The sequence below is a fragment of the Monodelphis domestica genome, chromosome 4 (genome assembly GCF_027887165.1).
Source record: "Monodelphis domestica isolate mMonDom1 chromosome 4, mMonDom1.pri, whole genome shotgun sequence".
Taxonomy (NCBI): Eukaryota; Metazoa; Chordata; class Mammalia; order Didelphimorphia; family Didelphidae; genus Monodelphis; species Monodelphis domestica.
The window spans coordinates 286,691,545-286,711,920 of record NC_077230.1 but is presented as its reverse complement, the minus strand read 5'-3'; the positions used below and the strand labels follow the sequence as shown (position 1 = coordinate 286,711,920).

Here is a 20,376-nt window from a genome sequence, read left to right as displayed (position 1 = left end):
TAGTGACAAAGAATTGGAAACTGAAGGTGTCCATCAATTGAGGAAGGTGTGCTATGTGGTTGAAATGGAATACTTTGCACCACAAGAAATGATGACTAGGATGAGTTCAGAAAAACCTGGAAAGATTTACATGAATTGATGCAAAGTGAAATGAGCAGAACAGGAGAACAATATATATAGTAATAGAAATATTGTATTATGATCAATTGGGAAGGATTAAACTATTATCAGCAAAGCAAGTTACCAAGATATCCACAATGGACTCATGATGAAAAATGCTCTGTGGAGCCAAAGAAGGAACTATTGGATTCTGATTATGGATCAAATCATGCCATCTTCCACTTTATTTCTTTCATGAGTTTTTTTATTGTATATATGTCTTCTGTCATGGCATGAGCAATATGGAAATATATATGGCATGAAAGTACGGATATAACCTATATCAGACTATTTACTTCCTCCAGGAGAGGAAGAGAGGGAGGGAGAGAATATGAATCATAAAATGTATGAAAATAATGGTTAAAAGTTCTTTCTACATGCAATTACAAAAAAAATAATTAAAACCCCCTTACCTTCTGTCTCAGTATTAATTCTAAGGCAATCAGAGGTTAATGACTTGTCTAGGGTCACACAGATAAGTTTCTGAAGTCAAATTTGAACACAAGCCCTTCCAACTTTAGGTCTGGTGCTCTATCCACTGTGTTACCCAGCTGTCCCCTGCTTTCTTCTTATCTATTCCCATTTGTATTCTCTTTACTTTCTATGTCTCCTCTTCTAATATTCTCATCTAAGAGCTAGCTATTGTCCCCCCCAAGTCACCCCTTCAAGTCCAAACACCTTTTTAACCCAAGCTTCTTCCCTCAAATTTCCTTCCCCACCCCAACAACTTCATTTCTTAGTGATAACTACCATTTGAGTAGGACAAAGTGGATGGCTAAGCAAATTCAACCAAGATGGATGATGAAAGCCACTTTGTCCCTTTATTACCATAGCTATGTTTTTCTGCTGCCTAGATACCCTTTCAGTCTCACTGTTCTCTGATTAAAGTAAAACAGAAAGGGAGGGAAATAGGATGTGGGGGCAGTGTGTGTGTGACCCCAGCATTCCTTTACAAATCACCATCACATCCCTAAGAACCACTGGAAGAGAGGGGATCCTAACTGTATCAACTTTTTGTCAAAGGACTCAAACGATTTATAGTCTCCAAACCTTGGGGGTGGGGAGTGGATAGGGTTTGGGAAGAGAGAGCTTGCATAGCTAGGAATTTCTGAGTCTTTGAGGTCTAGATGCAGTAATGATTAGCCCAAGGGCTTACAGTTCTGGTGCAACTCATTGCATTTCCCTGGGTGGGCATGAATTATGACTGAAAGGGAGAGAAATTAAAGCAATGACTTAGTTTGAGATTTTCCATCTAAACTGTTGGAAAAGGAGCAACACTGTGCCCCCTCCAAAAAAAGTTCTAATTCTTTGTTTTCATATCTCACCTCTTGAATTTGGACTTTTCTGCCTGGAGATGTTATATCTCACTATCCTCAATGCCCAAATCATATTCCACCTAGTTTGCAGGGTGCTCTAGGTACTAGTCACCTTGTCTGGCCAAGGGGTTTGGAAGAGGCTATTCCTCTGGGTTTCGAAGCCCACACTGGGTAAAAATCACTCTGTTTCTTTCTCTCTCTCTCTCTCTCTCTCTCTCTCTCTCTCTCTCTCTCTCTCTCTCTCTCTCTCTCTCTCTCTCTCTCTCTCTCTCTCTCTCTCTCTCTCTCTCTCTCTCTCTCTCTTTCTCTCTCTCTCTGTGTGTGTGTGTGTGTGTGTGTGTGTATGTGTGTGTGTGCCTGTTTTGTATCTCTTTCTTGGGAGTTCCTTGCTGGGGAGGCTCTCCATCTTTCCTCCCCCTCTGCACTACTGTTCTCCCGCCTCAGCCAGCATCCCATTCTGGTTAGTGGTGAGTCTTTTCCTGGGACTGCTGCTGCTGCTGCTCCTTAAAAGAAGAAATTCATCTTCACCGCAGTCTCAAAATGCCAGCATGAGGTGACTTCTTGCAGTTGATGTTTCCATGACACTCATTTAGTCCTTCTGCAAATACCTTTACTGTGGGTGTAGGTGAGGTAGGGGAGGAGAGGAGATGTGAAGACCCTTCAGTCTACATAACTGCTTTGCTTGGTGGACTGATCCCCCCCCCAAGTGGTCCAGGGCTCCTCATCAAGTTTCCAATGCCAACGGAGCCCTTTATTTCCTCTCCTTCCCCTCATTCTCGTGCTGCTGAGATGGGTCTAGGCTGTGGTGGTTAGGGGTAGGATAGGAGTACATGTACAGGCAGCTCCATTTAGGAAGAAAACTTTTTGCTGTTCAAAGTTAAAAATTAGGAGTATATCTGTTGAACATGGTCTAGAGGGTGAGGGGTAGTGTGTGTGTGTGTGTGTGTGTGTGTACCCATTCCAGGTTCCTGGGGAGGAGAAGGCAGGATTGGAGAAAGCTAGGTAGGGTAGACTCTCCTGCTTGGAAAGATATCCAGGGAAGGAAATTCCTCCTCATCTCTAGGCTGCCTGTTCCTGGGTCTCCCCATTACTGAATCAGCATCCTCCCTCCTCCCGGGAGCTGCTGTCCTCAGAATTGATGACAAAATGTCTGGCTCTCTGGATGGATGGGTGTGGGCCTTTCCCGTTGCATAGTCATCCAGGACAGGTGAGACCGGGGGAGGGGGTCCCAGCAGCAACCCCGAAGAGGGCTCATCTCTCCCTCCAGAAACTTGCCATGCAGTGTGAGCAAGGAGCAGAGCAGAGACGCTAAAACGCCTTCTCCCTGGCAATGCGCATGATTCTGCGGCTCTGTGCTCTCCACACTTCAACGCACCTTGAAACGGGGCTCGCCTCCTTCGCACGGGGACGGGCATCACTCTGAGCCAATCATCCTTCACTCCCTCGGGAGACAACCAATGGGCAGGAGATAGGGGCGGCCCTAGCGGCTTAGGGCCCACGCTAGGCTTCACCATAGCATTGGCTCAGCTCTGCCTTTGCTCGTAGTGCAGGTGCTGCTGCCGCTGCCTGGCTAAGGGTAGAGAGAGGGGCTGCGATAGGAAAGGAGGGATGGAGAGAGTGGAGAGGCAGCAGAAGGAAAGGAGCAGGACATGAGAGAGGGCTTCTGTGGGGGCTCCTTGATACCGCTTTGGGGCTGGGGCATGATAAGTCTTCGGAAAGAGGGGCACTTTTAAGATATGATGACGCTCTTTGCTGGCGGGCGGTAGTACTATGATTTGGTATGTGGCCACTTTGATAGCAAGTGTGATCAGCACCAGAGGTCTTGCAGCTCAAGGTGAGTTGAAGTACAGCGTGTCTGCTCTGCCCCCATCCCTGTCTCCACCTCTCCGTCCCCTCCCTCCCCCCCACTCCCCTGGGTCGCCGGGCTTCCCTTACCCCGGGCTCTCCCCACTCCCTTCTTCCCAAGGCTGGGGAGAGAGCTCTCTGCTAGCCCGGCATCCGTGACTTGCCGCGGGAGAAAGTCCCCCGATTCTGGTGACTCGCACTCAGACTAACTACCTACCAGGGAAGGGAGAAAACTTGCCCATCTATCCCATCCATCTCGGCATCTGGAAGGGATGGAGACAGCAAGAGAGAACATGTCAGGGACCCCTGGGGCTGACCCGGCATCCCAAAAAGGATGCTCCCCATAGACCCTTGGTATCCCTCACCCCTTCCCTCAACTCCCTCCATCTCCACTTCTCTAGACTTTTCCTTTGGCAAAGATTTTCTCATAAGACAGTGTGCTTCTCCCTAGCAAAGCGACAACCCGGGGTTTGGAGAGGGGGCTTATTCTCAATTCTGGTTAGCAAGTCAGTTTGCAGGTTATTTGGTGGGAGTCCCCCTCCCCCCCCCCCCCCAGCATCCCCAGTGCATAGTGACCACTCATCAGAGAGGAGCCCTTGGCTTGGCATCCGGATGGGACCCGAGAAGGGTTCACACACACACACACACACACACACACACACACACACACACACACACACACACACACATACACACCACTGCAGCCCCGCGGGCAGCAGAGGCCCCCTCCCCGCAGTTGGCAGCTTAAGGTCAGATCACCTTGCTGTCTTGGCAAGGCGGGCACCCAGCAGAGGGGCTTAGGCGCCCTTCATTGAGACTCCGGGGAGATATGACTTCCATCCTGAGCTCTGAGTACCAGCAATAGCGGCCCGGATAGCCGTAGGGTGTTTGCCATCCTTGCCCGCACCAAACCACACAAACTTCCCAGGGAAGTACTGAGCAGAAGAGATAGACTTCCCCCAGGTCCAAAGCAGAGCGGAAAGGGAGAATTCCCTGCAGCCCTCCTCAGCGGGATTCCCACCCCCTAATTTTTATTTATTCCTCCCTCCCTCACCCCCCCCCCCCAAACGGGGGTGGTGAGGAGGAGGTAGTACGAAAGAGGGAAGCCCAGGTCCGGGGCGTTGCGTGCGCTAGCGTTGGCTTGGGAGACAGAAGACTGGGAAAGAGATCTATCTGTTCAGCTCGGGGTGGTACCCCTGACTTGTAAGGAGTCCTTGTAAGGAAGTCAGAGAAGAAGAGGGCGGGTGGGTGCCATGGCACTGAGCTCATGGTCCCCAGCGCCCAGCGATAATCTGGCTGCAGGGCAAGTGCATAAACACTCTCTGAGACCACTGGCAGAAGGGAACAATCGGGCGGGGCTGGGGATTCGTGGATAGATGTCAAGCCTAGAGAGAGACGCCTCTCTGAGTCGGGGAGGAAGTGGGGAGGGAAGGCATTCCCGCCTCCCCCACCCCCATTCCCCAATCCCTACGGTGCAAGGGCAGGGCAGACCAGCAGGAGGCGCCCTTTTCAGAGACTGCAAAAATTATGTTGGGGGGGGGTGCGGAGAGGGTGGAACCTGGAATGAAGCGCCTGAAGCAACCCCCCTCCTGGTTCTTCTTGGGAGGGGGACATCCTGGAGGATCAAAGAGAGAAGACTGGAAGTAAATAGTATATTGCTATGGACAGGTCTCACAGTTCATTTTAGGTGGGGATACTGAGTCACGAAGCAAAAGCTTGGCAAGATAGAAGAATTTGGATCCAAGTAGGAAAATGCTAGGCTTCCTGGTCTTTTCTCTGCCTGGTCTTGCATTTCTTTGCCTACATTCAATTACATTATCGAATTTAATATAGTTTACTGCTCTGGGACAGTAAGTGAAAGGGCAAAAAGAATTAGGTGAATGAACCCAATTCACTCCAGGAAAGAGAGGCAGAGAGAGAGACCTGAGTAATATCAGACCTTGGGGGAGGTTTCATGAAGGGAAAACTGTTGTTCTACCACTTGGTTAAGTACTGGGTGAAGGCGAGTGGATTTTTCACTGCAGCAAGAGAGAATATACATTAAGAACTTTGGAATAGTGAGGGATTGTTTGTCATGGGGTAGGCTTCTCCAATAAAGTTATGGATCTTCCTTTAAGATTTGAAGAAATGTTTATCTATTTTAAATGAGCTAATGAAAGAAAGGGACTGATTTTGTTGACCTCCAGGGGCCTCTCTTAGTATGATATATATTGGTGGGTTAGTGGAGCCCTTACTTGCCTTTGCCTTCATTTATTCCCTTCTTCCGTAGACTTTGTAATTCAATGTACATTGATCAGAAAATTTTTAGAGAAATTTTGATGTCACTGCTAAGTATTGGGAAAGTGCTAAGAACCTCTTTTTAGGTTAAAATAGGGATGGGGAAATTCTTTTGTCCCTTTGCTTCCCAGGTATCCATAGGGAACAAGCTTGGGCATTGGAGTTGACTAAATTCCAGTGGAGGGTCTGAAGAGCCAGAACCCATTAGAGCCTGTAAAGGGTCATGTGAAGGACACCTAGGGCTGCTACTTCTCCTGTTCTCCTGGCAGAAAGCAGATGAGAACAGTTCAATGTCTCCTAGCTCCTTAGAGGGAGGGGAGAGGGTTGGATGGGGCTGGGAGGGATCTACCAGTGCATATAAGTGAGCAAATCCATGTATGGGTGAATGCCTGAATACTATAAGTATGTTTCTATGTGTATGTCTGGATCTGAGTGTGTCTTTCAGTGTGAATGTTCTCACAGAATGCTCTCTGTTCAATGACTTCCCAAAGGCAGAGAATACTTTTCCAAAATTTTCTGCAAGATGATGTCAGGGGTCAAGATCAGATATATGGGATTAAGGAAGTTAGTGTTTGACTAATAATAGAGATGCTCTAGTTATTAAACTTCAGCAGAAGGAAAGAGAGGGGATGGTATAAAGGGAGGCAAAGGTTGTTTCTCACCCAAAAAGCAACTTGGAATTTGCAAAGGGGAGGGATACAACTTCATCTTTTGAATTTTGCAGGTCAGAGATGGAGAGATAAATCTAGTAGGCCAACAGGCTTTAGAATGGAAAGGAACCTTGAAGAGCATCTTGTCCATCTTACTAATTTTATTGATGAGAGAAATAAGATAGGTTCAATGACTTGACTGTGATCCCACAGTTAATAATTAACTGAAACCAAGTCTTTTGACCCCAAATTCATGTTCTTTCCACTGTGTTATGCAGATTCTTATTGGGTAGCCTTGGAAAATCTGATGAGAGATCTGCAATCCTGGGGATATGGCCAATTTACTTTGAAGAGGTTGGATCTAGTCAATGTCAGTCAGTAAGACTTTATTAAGCCCTTACTATATGCCAGACACTGTACTAAGCAACATCAAGGACATATCATGGTTGATAGAAGTCAAAATATCAGAATTGAGACCTTGGAAGTCTTAAGTCCAACTACCTAACCAAATTATAAACCTTTACTACAATATCCTAATTCATCTAACCTCTGGAATATCACTAGCAACAAGGAATTCACTCTCTCATGAGGCATTGTTGGATAGCTTGAATTTTGAGGTAATTCTTACTTGTATTTTGCCTTTATATGGTTCCTTGTAATTTCTGTAAGGAAGCATCTCTGTGAGAATTATTAATGGCCTCTTTTTCCCTGGGTCAAACCGACCCTATCATTTTGTTTCCCTATAATTTCTACTTATTGACCTTAGTTGTCTCCTCTGAGCAATCAAGAATAATTTTAATTTTTCTTCTACATAATTGAAAGAAATTTCTATCTATTTATTTGATTTTTAAAATTTTTGAATTCCAAATTCTCTCCCTCCTTTCAGGCCCTTCCCTACCCATTGAGAATGCAAACATCATGATACCCATTATACATGGGAAGAAGTAATGCAAAACAAATTTCAGAAATGTTAAGGGGACGAAGAGGCAGCCTTGCATATAAAGAACTATCCATACTAACCCAGAAATCAAGACCCATGATTCTTAACTCAGAGTGGATCTATTATATTGGGAGCTACTAGAGGGCAGATACTGTCTTTTGCCTGGCACATAGTTGGTACTTAATAACTGTTTATTGACTGACTGACTGACTAATAGCTGCCACGGAAAGAACTGTTGTCCAGGAACAGAATGAGACACTCAGGGCTAGTTGGAGGTTTGAGTTGGCATCCTAGTTATTATGGACCCTGTTAGGGACTAGACGGTTGGGCTGGGGCTTTGGACAGACCTCTTAACTCATCTCACTGAATAGGAGATTAAGAAGGACAAGGTATTGAGAGTCTTGGTCAGATGTTCTATAGTAAATGGTCTTGAAAAACAGATTCCGAGTCTGTGGTTATTGAAGGGTACCTTAAAGAAATGTAGGTCAATAGGTAAGTGTTCTCTTTCCTGGTTTGTAGAACTGGAAGCCTTAATACCTTCCCTCCTCAGCCCCCTATTTCACCTCTGCCTAGGTTCTTTGGTTATGATCACTGCAGTTTCTGACCTCTATATGCCTCCCATATCTTCTTTCTTCCTAAATTCTTGTTTTCACTCAATTATATTCCTGCCCATTCAATACCAGGCAGTTCTCCTCTTTATAAGGTGAAGAAGGACATTTATTTCCCTCCCTGCCTCTTCTTTGGGGTGCTTAGAATGGTCTGGAGGGCTGCAGGGCATCAGGGCTCTTGGAGTAGTACAGTTTCTTGGCAAGACTTGATTTAGGAAATGACTGAGGTGGGCATATGCTTCAGGAAGGTGTCTGTCCATTATCTTGTGCCCTGAAAGAAGTTAGGGAGAGGGAAAGTTTGAAAGGGACTGACCAGGGGGCACAGGGAGGCATCAGCTTTCAGCATCAGTATGTTGTGTGACATATGACTAGTTTGGGGAATCACTGGGTCCTAAGCCCTAGGTGGTTTCATGTTTACAACTCTGAGACAGAAACACTGGATCCAGTTACCCAAGGAGCCGGAGCTACCCAGGCAGGGTAATTCAGAGTCTCAGCATTTTCTTGAGTTTCCATCCCTTCTCATTCCTTCTCTTTTAATACTCTTCCTATTCTATCTTGCTCTGCTTAGGTTTGTTTCCCCCTGGCTTCCAGGGCTTGTTTCTTCACTTGCTCCTTAAGCCATTTCTCTCTAGTCCCTCCTAAGACTGAGCTTTCTTAATGCCATCCTTCTGAGAGCCCACCTCCCTTTTTTCTGTGCTTTCCCTCTTCATGGCTGCTTTCTCTCTGTGTTGTCTATATCTGTATCCTGGCTTCTAATCATAGCTATTCTCGATTGCCTGTTGGGATGCATGGGAATGGGAAGCTGTAACTTGAAATTCATCATGTCTTCCCTTCTTTCTCTTCCATCTCCCCCCACTCCATTTCCTTTTCACTGGCTTCAGGCTCTCCTATATTTCTGCTCTGCTCCAAGAGATATATCGTCATTCCTCCCCTCCCTTGTCCTCTTGCCACCCCACCCCCCAAATCCATGGCTACCACTATGCTTGCTTTAGGCCCTAGTGATGGTGGAATAAGACTTATTCTCTTTGCACTCCTGAGAGTAGTCTGGGCAACTCATTAGGGTGACTGGATCTGATTAGTAAAAAGCTCTAATTGGTGAGAATGTCCAGTTGCTTCTCTCTCTCTCTCTCTCTCTCTCTCTCTCTCTCTCTCTCTCTCTCTCTCTCTCTCTCTCTCTCTCTCTCTCTCTCTGATTTTGTGTTGTGTGTATGTAAGAGAAGGAGGGATTAGATGAAGGTGGTGGTAGGCAGAGAAATAGGGTGAGGGGAGAGGGAAAAATCTAATTAACCTCACTTGGAGATGATCTGAAGGCTAGTTTTGGAGTCTCCCTAAATGCATTCTTTTGGCACTTGGCCTACTGTGAGCTGGCCTCTCTGTAGAGAGAGCAGCCATGGATTCCGACAATTTGGAAGAGGGCAAAGTCTGGGGGATGAGGCCGGTTGTATAGCCAACGGTTTGACTGAGTAGTCTGGGGTATTCACATTTTGGAAAGGCAATGGGAGTGGTCTGGAGATGGGATAGGAAGCAACCAGGGGAGAAGCTCAGGGATACTTTGGGAAAATCTTCTTCCTTCTCCACTGGAACCTAAGGAGAGGGAACATATCTTTGGTATGGGTGATAACAAGGGGGTGGGGAGGAGAAAACTGTTAATGCCCTGGTCTCCTCTAGTGCACTGCTCATGGGCATAGACCCTGCTTGCTTGAGGCGACTGACCTATTTTTTCTTTCTCAATATTCTGCTCTCTTGCTTTTTTTGCATGAACAAGCAGGAGACTGGTGGATAGGGCGGGGGGCTGGGGGCCTCCATGAGGAACTCAAGGGAGGAATTCTATGGTGGGCAGTGATAGAAGGGAGACACTTGTCAGTTTTGAGAGGACATAGTCATGGGAGAAAGTCCTCTCCTTATCCTCTTCCCCTCCCCCTAACTCCCCTGTTGGTCTCTCCTGGGGATGAGAAATATTATATATACATGAGACCATGTTGCATACAAGTTGCAAGCCAGCCTCCCCTTCATACTCTGCACAAGGTGAGTGATTGTCCTCATTTTCTAGCTTCATATTAGAAAAAGAGCCAGAGTTTTATAGGTGAGTAAATACTGTATTTGTATTTCACACTTCCCTAGGGACATGCCATCCATAAGGTCTGCCTCTGTCCTACCAATCTGAGCACCGACAAGGAGGGAGTCTTGATTATTGTGCTTTTCCAGATCCCTGAAAGACACCCCTGTCCCTTTTGTCTTATCCCTGGGTTTAGGGGCCCGTGTACCCACAATTTTGCATGTGTATATGTGGCCATGTGGGGGTTCTTGAACTTGAGTGCAAGTTGGGGAGGAGGGGAATTCTTGGGTGTGGGCAGGCGTGGTTTTGCTTTTCTGCTGAGAAGCCATTAAAGAAGATCAGAGATTGAATTACTGACTTCCTTCCTGTCAGCGGGTCTGCGGGGAAAGGCCTCCTAGAGATATAATCTAGTAGAGAACAAATTAAAGTTGCTAATATGTTCCTGCTTCATGGGCTGCAGTGGGGAATGAGGAGCTAGCTGAGGGAAGAAGCATATCCACTGGCAGAGGAAGGGAGCTTTTGGACTTTCGGTTCTTTGAATCCTTTGCTGCTCTTTTGGCTAAAGAGTTCTCTTCTACCTGGGGAAACAGGGTAGGATTTAGTGGACCTAGTCCCAGTCTGAGAGGTTAGAGATGGGACAGATCAGGATAAGAACCAGAAGGGTGAAGGAACACAAAGAATAATATCAGGAGAGTGCTTTATATCATCATTTTCCCTGAAGGTCTTTTGGAGAAGAAGAGACCACTTGCCTTTGATCTTGGAGATTTAAGGGGATGTTCATCCTGGAGAGAACCAAAAGACCAAGATGCCATCTATCCTACCTGTTTTATATAATTGCAAGGGTGATCACACACCCTTTCATTATATGAGAATGTAGGTTCTCCTCCCTTCCTTCTATGGCACCTTTTAGGGTCATATTATCTTTGGTGGAGGATGGTATTATTCTTCTCCAGACCTTTGGTTGACTTCCTCAGCTTAGTTTTCCATAATCACTTCCCTAGTGGTAGGTATCATGATGGTGATTAAATTGTGGCAACAAGGGGTAGATCTTGGCTGAGTCAGCAAGAGTTATATTTAAGGTTGGAAGAGGGAGGTATCGTTGATGGTGGCTTGTCCCTTATATTATTGGGCTTGAGCTCTTGGGAAGTAGGGAACAAATGGTTCTGATGAGGACCACTGCTGGCAAATGTCCAGCCCATGCTAGTGTGACACCCTTCTCTAAGTAAGCTAGAAAGCCTTCTAGAATGCCAGATAATAGGGCGGAATACCTAGGGATTTAGGCCACCATTCCTCTCTCTTCTACTTGAAAATCACAGAAAGTAAAGACTAATGAATATATTTCATTCTTCGAAGTAAAAGACTCATTCATTCTCTGCTCCCTTTATTGGATTCTAGGGATTCATGACCTAGAGGGATCTTGCCAGTGAGAGGCCTAAAATATAGATCCATCTAAGAAGGTCATAGATTTAGATCCAGAAGAGATCTCAGAAGTCATTTGGTCCAATCCCTTCCTTTCATAGATTTGGGAACAAGCTTAGTGCTTGCCCAAAGTTGTAGAAACAAGTGGCAGATCAAGGATTTAAATCTTAGTCCTGCCATCTTTGTGACCTTGGGCAAATTATTTAATGCCTCTAGGTCTTAGATTTCCTATATGTAAAATGATGTGGTTGGACCTGATGACCTCTAAGGTTACTTCCAGCTCTAAATTTTTCATTTTGTGATTTCAGAGCCATTACTAATCCCAGGACCTTTGGGGTATATGAAGTTTTGTTAAGTTTCTTCTTTCTCCTATTCTCTTTAGTCTGTGATAGATAATTTTGCCTTTGGTTGGCTGGACTAAGGTTCAAGATCATGGGATTTTAGGGAAAGGAACTCTGAGTAATAAAAATCATCCATCTGTCCTAGCTGTCTGTCCTTATATAGCCTCTCTGATATCTGTGGCACTGAATACCAGAAGCTGGAGGACATAGGTAGGGGACTAGAGGCTCTGTGGCTCCATCCTCTGTGATCCCCCAACTTCTAATTCTGAACTTGGCAAGAAAGCTCCAGGTTGGAGGTGGAGGCTATGCCAGCCTCTAGTGAGTGTATGATTATTCTGTGTTGACCAGGCTATGCCAACTACAGTCTTTGGCCCAGTTTCCTGCTGATTGCCACCTGGCTTTGAGAATTTGAGATTTGTACCTCCTGAGCTATCCAAAAGGTCAGCCAGATCTCAGAAGGGTAATATGGCCACCATAAAACTGTCTGGGCGAATCCTATGATGCCTGCTCACTAAGAAAATTGTTCCAGGCTACTATTGCTTCTTCTACTCTTTATTCTACTTTATTCTCTACTATTGCCTCAAAAAAGGGGGGAAGAACCTCCAGGAAGTGATGCAGAGCGAAAGGAGCAGAACCAGGAAAACATTGTACACAGAGACTGATACATTGTCGTACAATTGAAGGTGATGGACTTCTCCATTAGTGGCAATGCAGTGTCCCTGAACAATCTGCAGGGATCTAAAAAACACTATCCACAAGCAGAGGATAAACTGGGGGAGTAAAAACACCGATGAAAAGCAACTGCTTGACTACAGGGGTGAAGGGGATATAACTGAGGAGAGACTCTGAATGAACACTCTGATGCAAATACCAACAACATGGAAATGGGTTTGAATCAAGAACACATGTGATACCCAGTGGAATAGCTCGTGGGCTATGGGAGAGGTGGGGGGGGAGGGAAGAAAAGAAAATGATCTTTGTTTCCAATGAATAATGTTTGGAAATGATCAAATAAAATAATTTTTTTAAAAAACGGGAAAAAAGGGGGGAGGAATTTAAGTAGCACTATTCTCTACTCCATCCCTTAACCTCACCTATCAACCCCTAAATTCACAAGTTATTCAATAGGACTGCATGTCAGGGTCAACCAAATTTCCTGACCTCTTCTCCTAGGCTCCAATGATGGATGGGTCAGTGGACATTTTTTCCTTCTACACAAGAGATCTTTCCTCTATTTTACTGACAATTTCCCAGTTCAGGGATATAATTTAGGCCCATCCAGATAGGGCCATTTTATTAGGTTTTCTTTCCTAATTAGCTTTGGCTTCACCCTTCTTCATTAAATTTATCTACTAACACAGCTCCATCTTTCTCCATTAGATGATAAGCTCATTGAGGGTAAGGATCATTTTTTTACCCTAAATTGTTTTCTTACAGCCTAGCAGTGACTTGTATAAGGGGGAGCACTTAAAATATTTGTTGAACTGAGTTGAATTTTCCCTTTCACATCTGACTTGGACAGTTGTATGCTATTCTCTAAGGGTATTGGTTTTTCTATTTCACTTATTGCCTTGTTTTTCTTTTGCATTGTCATTGTCTTCCTGAGTCTCTTAATGGATTCATTCATCCATTCATTCTTTCATTCACTCATCAAACATTTATTGTCTACTATGAGTACCATGGTAAGGGTCAAGGAAGATAGTTTCTTTCTGTGTTGTATGCCTTTATTAGTCTCTGTCCCCATTCCTCTAAACTCTTTCTTTCATAACCCATTCCTCCACAACTCCCTTGTATTTATATTCTCCTAGGCTTTCTGGAGAACTTGTGGATAGTCGCCCACAGGTCTTACCTCATTCATTGAGTTTAGCTGAGATGAGGAGGGGAAATGGAAGCAGGGAATCCAAGGTTGGAGTGGTCTCTCAGCTATTTAAGAGGCAAGAAGAGGTATAGGGAAAACAAAGAGGTTTCAGAGTTGAAATTTGCTAATTTTTTTACAATAGATTCTGAGGGAGGAAAAGGAGAGAGAGAAGACTGTTTTCTCTCTCTCTCTCTGTGTGTGTGTGTGTGTGTGTGTGTGTGTGTGTGTGTGTGTGTGTGTGTGTAGTGCTATAAAGGAAGAAGACAAATAGGATACAAGAGGGATTTGGAGTGTGAAGGCAGTTCCCCACTGGGACAGGGGCTTTGAATCCCTTACCTAATTTCATCTCTGTCTTGTTCATTAGCTTTGATCATATACTCTTTCCTCTTCTTCCTCCCTCCTCCTACACATGTGTTCTAATTCTCTCTAAGAGGGATCATGTACGAAAAAAAAACACTGAGTGACTTGGAATCAGAAATAATGAGTTGGGATCTGAACTCTGCCACTAACTAGCTATGTGACCTTAGGTAAGCCACACTGGGACTCTTATGATCACTGAAGTTCCTTTCAATTTTGACTCTGTGATTCTATCACATGAGAACACCAGTGTTATGAGAACTTGTGTCATGGGAGACAACTGGAAGAATAAATGGATAAGAAAGTGAGTTAAAACCATCTAGGGTAGAGAGAATACTTGAGATTCAACCCAAATGCCATCCTTGCCATAAACTCTGGATAACAGTTGTACCCAGTAGGATATTCTGCATTGCCTGTTGGGTTGTTCTTTTGGGACAAAGAAAAGAGGGTGTTAGGGAAATTTGAGTAATAAAAGAATCTGTACCAAGTGGTCCTTTTCTTTTCCTAGTATCTGTGGTACTAAAGATCAGATGCTGGGGGCCATGGAATCTTCTCTGGCTCCATTATCAGACTCTCCCTCTCCATTCTCCATTTGGTAGATCAGTTCTGGGTTGTGAGTGGGTCAGAGATGGGAACAAACCTTGGTACCTGTGGTACCATCTTTGGTGACTGCATGACTCTTCTCCTACCTGCTAGTGACTCCCTGTGTCAGTAGAGTAAGAAGGATGGTGAAGAAAGAGGTCAGGGAGTGGCTCTCTGATTACTGGAGACTGGCTAGGAGGCAGCTGGAAGCCTAGCAGCTTTCTCCAGCCAGAGGAGGTGTGAAACCAACAGCTTCATTGGTGATGCAGTGAAAATCAGGCAAAGAGAGGTGCAAATGAGCAACCAGAGCTGTGAGAACAGTAAAGCCAGGAGTGGGTCCCCAAGCCAACACACCCCATTCCCCAATCTGTCTCCTACACATTTCCTTCCCGAAGTCCTACATTCCTGAACGGGCTTCACAAAAAACATACAAGCATAGAAAACTATCCCTGTCATCATTGTTAAATTATTTTCCATGACCCTTTCTTTATCTTGCCCTAGGGAAAAAGACTCCATCCTTGGGATACCCTCCATTCTTGGCAATTTGCAACACACCCTACACCCTCTTTTGGAGTGGCTTTCCTTCTTTACTCTGCCTTCCCTTTGTGATTTCCTTGCAGACCCATACTCCAGAGACATACACACAGACAGCTCTGTGTGCATGCATACAATCTCACCAAGGTTCTACATATATCCATCCCTGAGTGTCCCCTGAGATGCTTGCTCTCTCCTCACCTTGGGAATCAGGGGGCTAAGAGAGGGAAGAGGGAGATTCTGTCCTTCCCGGAATGCCCAGCCCATTCCTCAAGTTCTCTAAATGGGGAGGAGGGAGTCTCTGCATTTGTGCACCTCCCCCTTCCTTCATGGAGGGGCTAGAAGTGCAACCTGGGTTGGGATTGGGGGAGGGGGTTGGAGAACCTGCTGGGGCCACTAGCAGGTGAGTGCAGAGCTCTGCTCTGCTCCAAAAATATCCAGTGATCTTAGCTCCTTCTCTAGAAAACAGTGATGTCACCTGCAGCCAATCAGCTTCTAGAAGGCTTTTCCTCCTCCTCCTTCAGCAAGTTGCAGAGAGTCAGGATGCTGCTTACCTCCTGGGCTCCCTCCCCGGCACCAAGCCCCATAACTGCAGTGGGAGTGGGATGGAATGGGATGGAAGGGGGGGAGCGGATCATGGGAAGGCAACGTGCATATATCAAAGGGTCAAGCAGCTAATATTTTGGCACTGCTATCCCAGTACAGGGAGAAGCCTCATACTTCTTTTCCCTCTTCCCCTATAAATGTTGGAGGATGGGTGGGTGATAATCTTTGTATCAAAGGCAGTGTTGGCAAGGTTGGCATGATAGGATAGAAGCTTGTGGAGCTGTGGACCATTTGGACTAGTGATCGAGAGCTAATATCTTTGGGGAAGGGATTCCTATTTTTTCCTCTCCCATAAGGACCTCCACTGAACAAGGTGACCTTGTGACCTTGCTAAAGGAATTCTAGAATGAGAATGGAGGGACTTAAAAAAAGTCAGTGGGGATGGAGGTGTTAAAAGATTCTTTTCCTAGCTTGAGGGATTAAGGAAAGTATGGAGGAATAGCAAGAATCTATGGGTGTTTGGTAGTGCATGGGTTAATTGAATTCTTTTTTTTTTCTAGCTTGGTAAGGGGGATATGTAAGAGGATTTGTCTTCCAGCTCTTGGAATAAGGGCTGCCCCATTCCATAACCAGCTGTAGTTAGGAGTCTAAGAAGCTAGATGACGTACTTCATTTCCCTTTAGCATTGAAATAACTATTTTTGTCAGTGCAACAACAAGTTATAGAGAGAGGCTAGCCCCACAAGTCTCTCCCTGCTTTCCATTTCTCTGCTCTCCCAGTGGTGGAGTTCATAAAATCACTCGTGGTCAAGGTTAGATTAGGTCAGAAATTCTTAGATTTCCACAGGTCTATGCACTTGGATGGGAAAATATATTCTAATAATTCATATTCATATAGAATTAGTTTTCTTTGTGTATTTTATGAATCTAAAAACATCTGAGAGGGATTCATAGATTTCACCAGATTGCCAAAAGGGTCCATGACACAAAAAGGTTAAGAACCTCTGGATAAGGAACTGGATGATCAGATGAGAATGAGGCCCCTCCTACCAGCCAGCCGTCCCCATTCTGCGGCAGCCAGAGGGGAATGGAAAGAGAGGGGATGGACAGGGGGATAGACTGGCCAATTGGCTTATTTCACCAGTGATGCCCTACACCAGCTCTGTTTTGTCAGGGATTCCCCTAGTCCTTTCCAGAGTCCCCTCTTTTTTTCTTTGTCTTTTCTTTCTTTATTCCATTTTTTTTTGTGCTAGCATCTGTCAGTGCCCAGATGAGGGTAGGAGAATGGTTGTGTCTGCAGTTTGGGTTTTAAACTCTGATTGTGAAATCTTAGATGGAAATGTGTATGTCTGTGTCTAATAGCTAGCTACAGCTGGCGAGGGGGCTCCACAGGGAGGGGGTGGGAGTCCTTCTCTCTCTCTCTCTCTCTCTCTCTCTCTCTCTCTCTCTCTCTCTCTCTCTCTCTCTCTCTCTCTGTGTGTGTGTGTGTGTGTGTGTGTGTATTGAGGAGAATAGTAGGAAGGCAGGGCAGAGAAGTGCTTATAACTCTAATGCACTTTATCCTGGAAGGAAAAATCTAGCTTTTAGTGAGCTCTTCTCTCTTTAGCTTCCTCCTCTCTTTCTCTCTCTGTCTCACAAGGCTGGAATGTCTTAGAGTTTCCACAGGCAGTGGGAAGATGCAGCCATCAGGATTAATAGATCTCAGGGATAGGAGTTATTTTCTTATATCAAGGGTGTCATCTCCTGGCAAGGAAATCCTTGGGAAAGGGTGGTACTCTGTCTTGGAGTAGGGCATTCCTGTGTTTTATTCTTCTGAGAAGGGAAGATTAGTCTGGTGTTCCATAGGAATGCAGATGAAAGCATATGATTTATCACTTGTTTATTGGGGTATAAGTTTGAAGGTTTTCATTTGATAAAATTATTTGCTTACAAAAGTGAATAATATGGAAATATGTTTTGCATTATAATACATATATCTATAACCCAGATTGAATTGTTTGCCAGCTCTGGGAGGGGGCAGGGAAGAAGAGAGGGAGACAATTTGGATCATATAACTTTGGAAAACGTATAGGAAATTTGTTATTAAAATAAAAAAATTGAATTACAAAAAGCAAAAAAAAATTAATGTGAATGGAGATTAAGTTGTGAAAAGTGGTTTATTCTTTCTTAGAAGATAGGATATTTCTGAAGGAGAGTTGACCCTTTTGAGGTTGAGAGATTGTTCATGAGGGTGAATGGCCTCACGCCATCTGTCAATCCACATTGATTAAATATTGATCCTGTGCCAGGCACTGTAGTAAGCAGGGAGCATGGAAAGAGAAGCAAAAATAGCCCCTGTCCTCTAGGAGTTTACATTCTAATAAGGAAAACAACATGCACATAACTAGGTACATATAAAGTAGATACACAATAGATCAGGGGAATCTGATCAGGGGAGGCATTAACTTCTTGGGCACGAAGAAAGACTTGCAGAAGATGGGATTTGAGCTTAGTCTTGAAGAAAACCAGGGTTACCAAGAGATGGGGCAGAGTATTCAGAGCATGAGGGATAATCAATACAGATAGGTAAGGGGATGGGAGTATGGCTCTGGGACTGGAGAGCTCTTTCCTACCCTCATCATACCCTACTTAAACTATCTTCTGCTCACTAGGTGCCCACGGCCTTCGGGAGGAGCCTGAGTTCGTGACTGCGAGGGCTGGTGAGGGCGTTATTTTGAGATGCGATGTGATCCACCCTGTGACGGGACAGCCTCCCCCCTACGTAGTCGAATGGTTCAAATTTGGGGTCCCTATCCCCATATTCATCAAATTTGGCTACTATCCCCCTCATGTGGATCCTGAGTATGCAGGTAAGGCTGGAGGTGGGGGTGGGAGAATGGAATTACCCTTGTTCATGGAAATGTACCAGGGGACTTTGATTCTAATCTTAACACTACCACCAGCTTGCTGAGTGACCTTCCTGTGAGCCCCAACTAAAATCTCATCTTTAGGAAGTCTTTTCCAACCCCTCTTAATTATGGTGCCTTTTCTCCATTAATTATATCCTATTTATCTGATATTTATATAGCTTGCTTATGCATATTTGTTTATTTTCCTCATTACATTTTGAGTTTTTTGAGGGCTGGGACTGTCTTTTGCATCTTTTCATGTCCTCAGCATTTAACAAAGTGCCTGGCATATAATGGGTGCTCAATACATGGTTTTATTCATTAAATCATTAATAAATAAATATAGTAAATGGTTTATTGAAGTCTCGACCTCAGTTTCCCAGATGGATATAAAAACGCTCTTGCTGTTTACCTTAAAGGGTCATTGTGAGAGAAGTTTATTATTATTATTATTCATTGTTCTTAATAAATTGAAAGGTGGTATATACACATTAGCAGTGATGATGGTTGGGAGGAAGAAGTATCTTCTAGCAGGATCAAGGCCTCCACAGTGACCTCCTTTGATCCACAAGTTCTATCCATCATCCCATTATCTTTCCCTTCTCTAAAAAGCTTCTGACAGCTTCCTGGGTCCCTCAGCTCTTATAAGTCAGTCAATAAACATATATTAAGTGCTTACCATGTGGCTAGCACTGGGGATATGAAAGGAGGCAAAAGACAGTGCTTGCCCTTAAGGAGTTTCCAATCCAATGCCTGCCTGAGATTCCTTTTAATGTTTTTTTCTTTCTTTCTATTGGTTTCTTTTTCTTCTTGCCTTTCTGTTTTTTGTCTCACTATATTTTTATGTCTTCTTCCCTTTTGGCTCTGGTTGATTTTAATTGAATAGGAGGGAGGGAGTGGGAATGGAGGCAGGAGCGGGTGAGCTACAGACTCTGGGGATGTGACATTGTCCTTCCGCCAAGAACAGCCCCTGGATATTGGACAGAGAAATGGAGGAAGAGGGACTGGAGATGGGGAGGGAGAGGGGGAAAGAAGGGAGCCTGAGAGGGAAAAGCAGACAGTGACACAGGGGGACAGAGCTTAGGCGGGGCAGCAAAGTAGGAGTCAGTTTCTATCTAGGGAGGAATTTGAGTCAGAAAGGACCCTTTTGATGGAACTCCTCCGCCTCTGTTCCAGGTGGCTTTACAGTAGCAACAGCAGCTGTAGAATTAGTCCTGTCTAGCCTCACCCACTCCCTCCCCCTGGGTTCAGAAGGTGGAGCCTTGTTTCATTCTGGATTGTGTGTGTGTGTGTGTGTGTGTGTGTGTGTGTGTGTGTGTGTGTGTATGGGGGGGGAGGAGAGACAGATAGAGGGAGAAAGAAAGGAGAAGGGGAGAGAGAGAGAAAAGGAGAGGAAGAGGGAGAAGGAGGGAGGAAAAGAGAGAGGAAAGGAGGAAGAAAGAGAAGAGAAGAGAGAGAGAGAGAAAGAAAGAGAGAGAGAGAGTGTCTAGTGTTTGTTGTCTACTCTCCACCTTCCTTTGCCCCTTTGTCTGTACCATCCTGGGGCATCAGAGCTGTTGGCGGAGGCCTGGGCTTCCTCTTAAAGCCCCTCCTGATCCATCTTCCACTCCTCCTGGCCCTGTTTGCATCTTGCTCTGCAATTATTGCCGCCAGCAGTGGCCTCCCTGTCTGTGACTCACTGCCAGCCAGCCACCCGCCTGCCAGGGCTATTTGTGTGTATGCTTGTGCATTTTGGGGATTTGGAGGGAAGAAGGCCAGTGGAATAAGAAAAGACTTTACTTGGCTCCAGTCTTCTGGATTTTTTATTTCTGAACCCTAAATTCTAAAGTCTTTCCCTGAGAATCCCTCTCTTTCTAGTTCTCCCCTACTTTTGTCTTTGAGCTTGCTCCTTAGAACTTTGATGGAGTAGCAGCCCCTAACTTAGGTGACAGAATCAGTTGGCAAGCAGGATAAACTGGGTGGAGGGGTGCAGTTTTGGAGTTGAGGGATGGATTTGGTGGT

At 45.1% G+C, this 20,376-nt stretch overlaps 1 protein-coding gene across 5 annotated transcripts in view; it reads left to right on the top strand.

The window, feature by feature from the left end:
- Positions 1 to 2,984: 2,984 nt before the first annotated feature.
- IGSF9B (immunoglobulin superfamily member 9B) overlaps positions 2,985 to 20,376 on the top strand; it is a 75,610-nt gene continuing 58,218 nt past the window's right edge. For 4 of the 5 annotated variants that reach the window (XM_001374149.5, XM_016421836.2, XM_056794650.1 and 1 more), the window contains exons 1-2: positions 3,012 to 3,309; positions 18,139 to 18,336. In XM_001374149.5, the coding sequence (XP_001374186.4) occupies positions 3,246 to 3,309; positions 18,139 to 18,336 (262 nt within the window). In that variant the 5' untranslated portion in view covers positions 3,012 to 3,245. Of the gene's footprint in view, positions 3,310 to 18,138; positions 18,337 to 20,376 lie in introns of all 5 variants that reach the window. The other variant, XM_056794649.1, reaches the window with a different exon arrangement.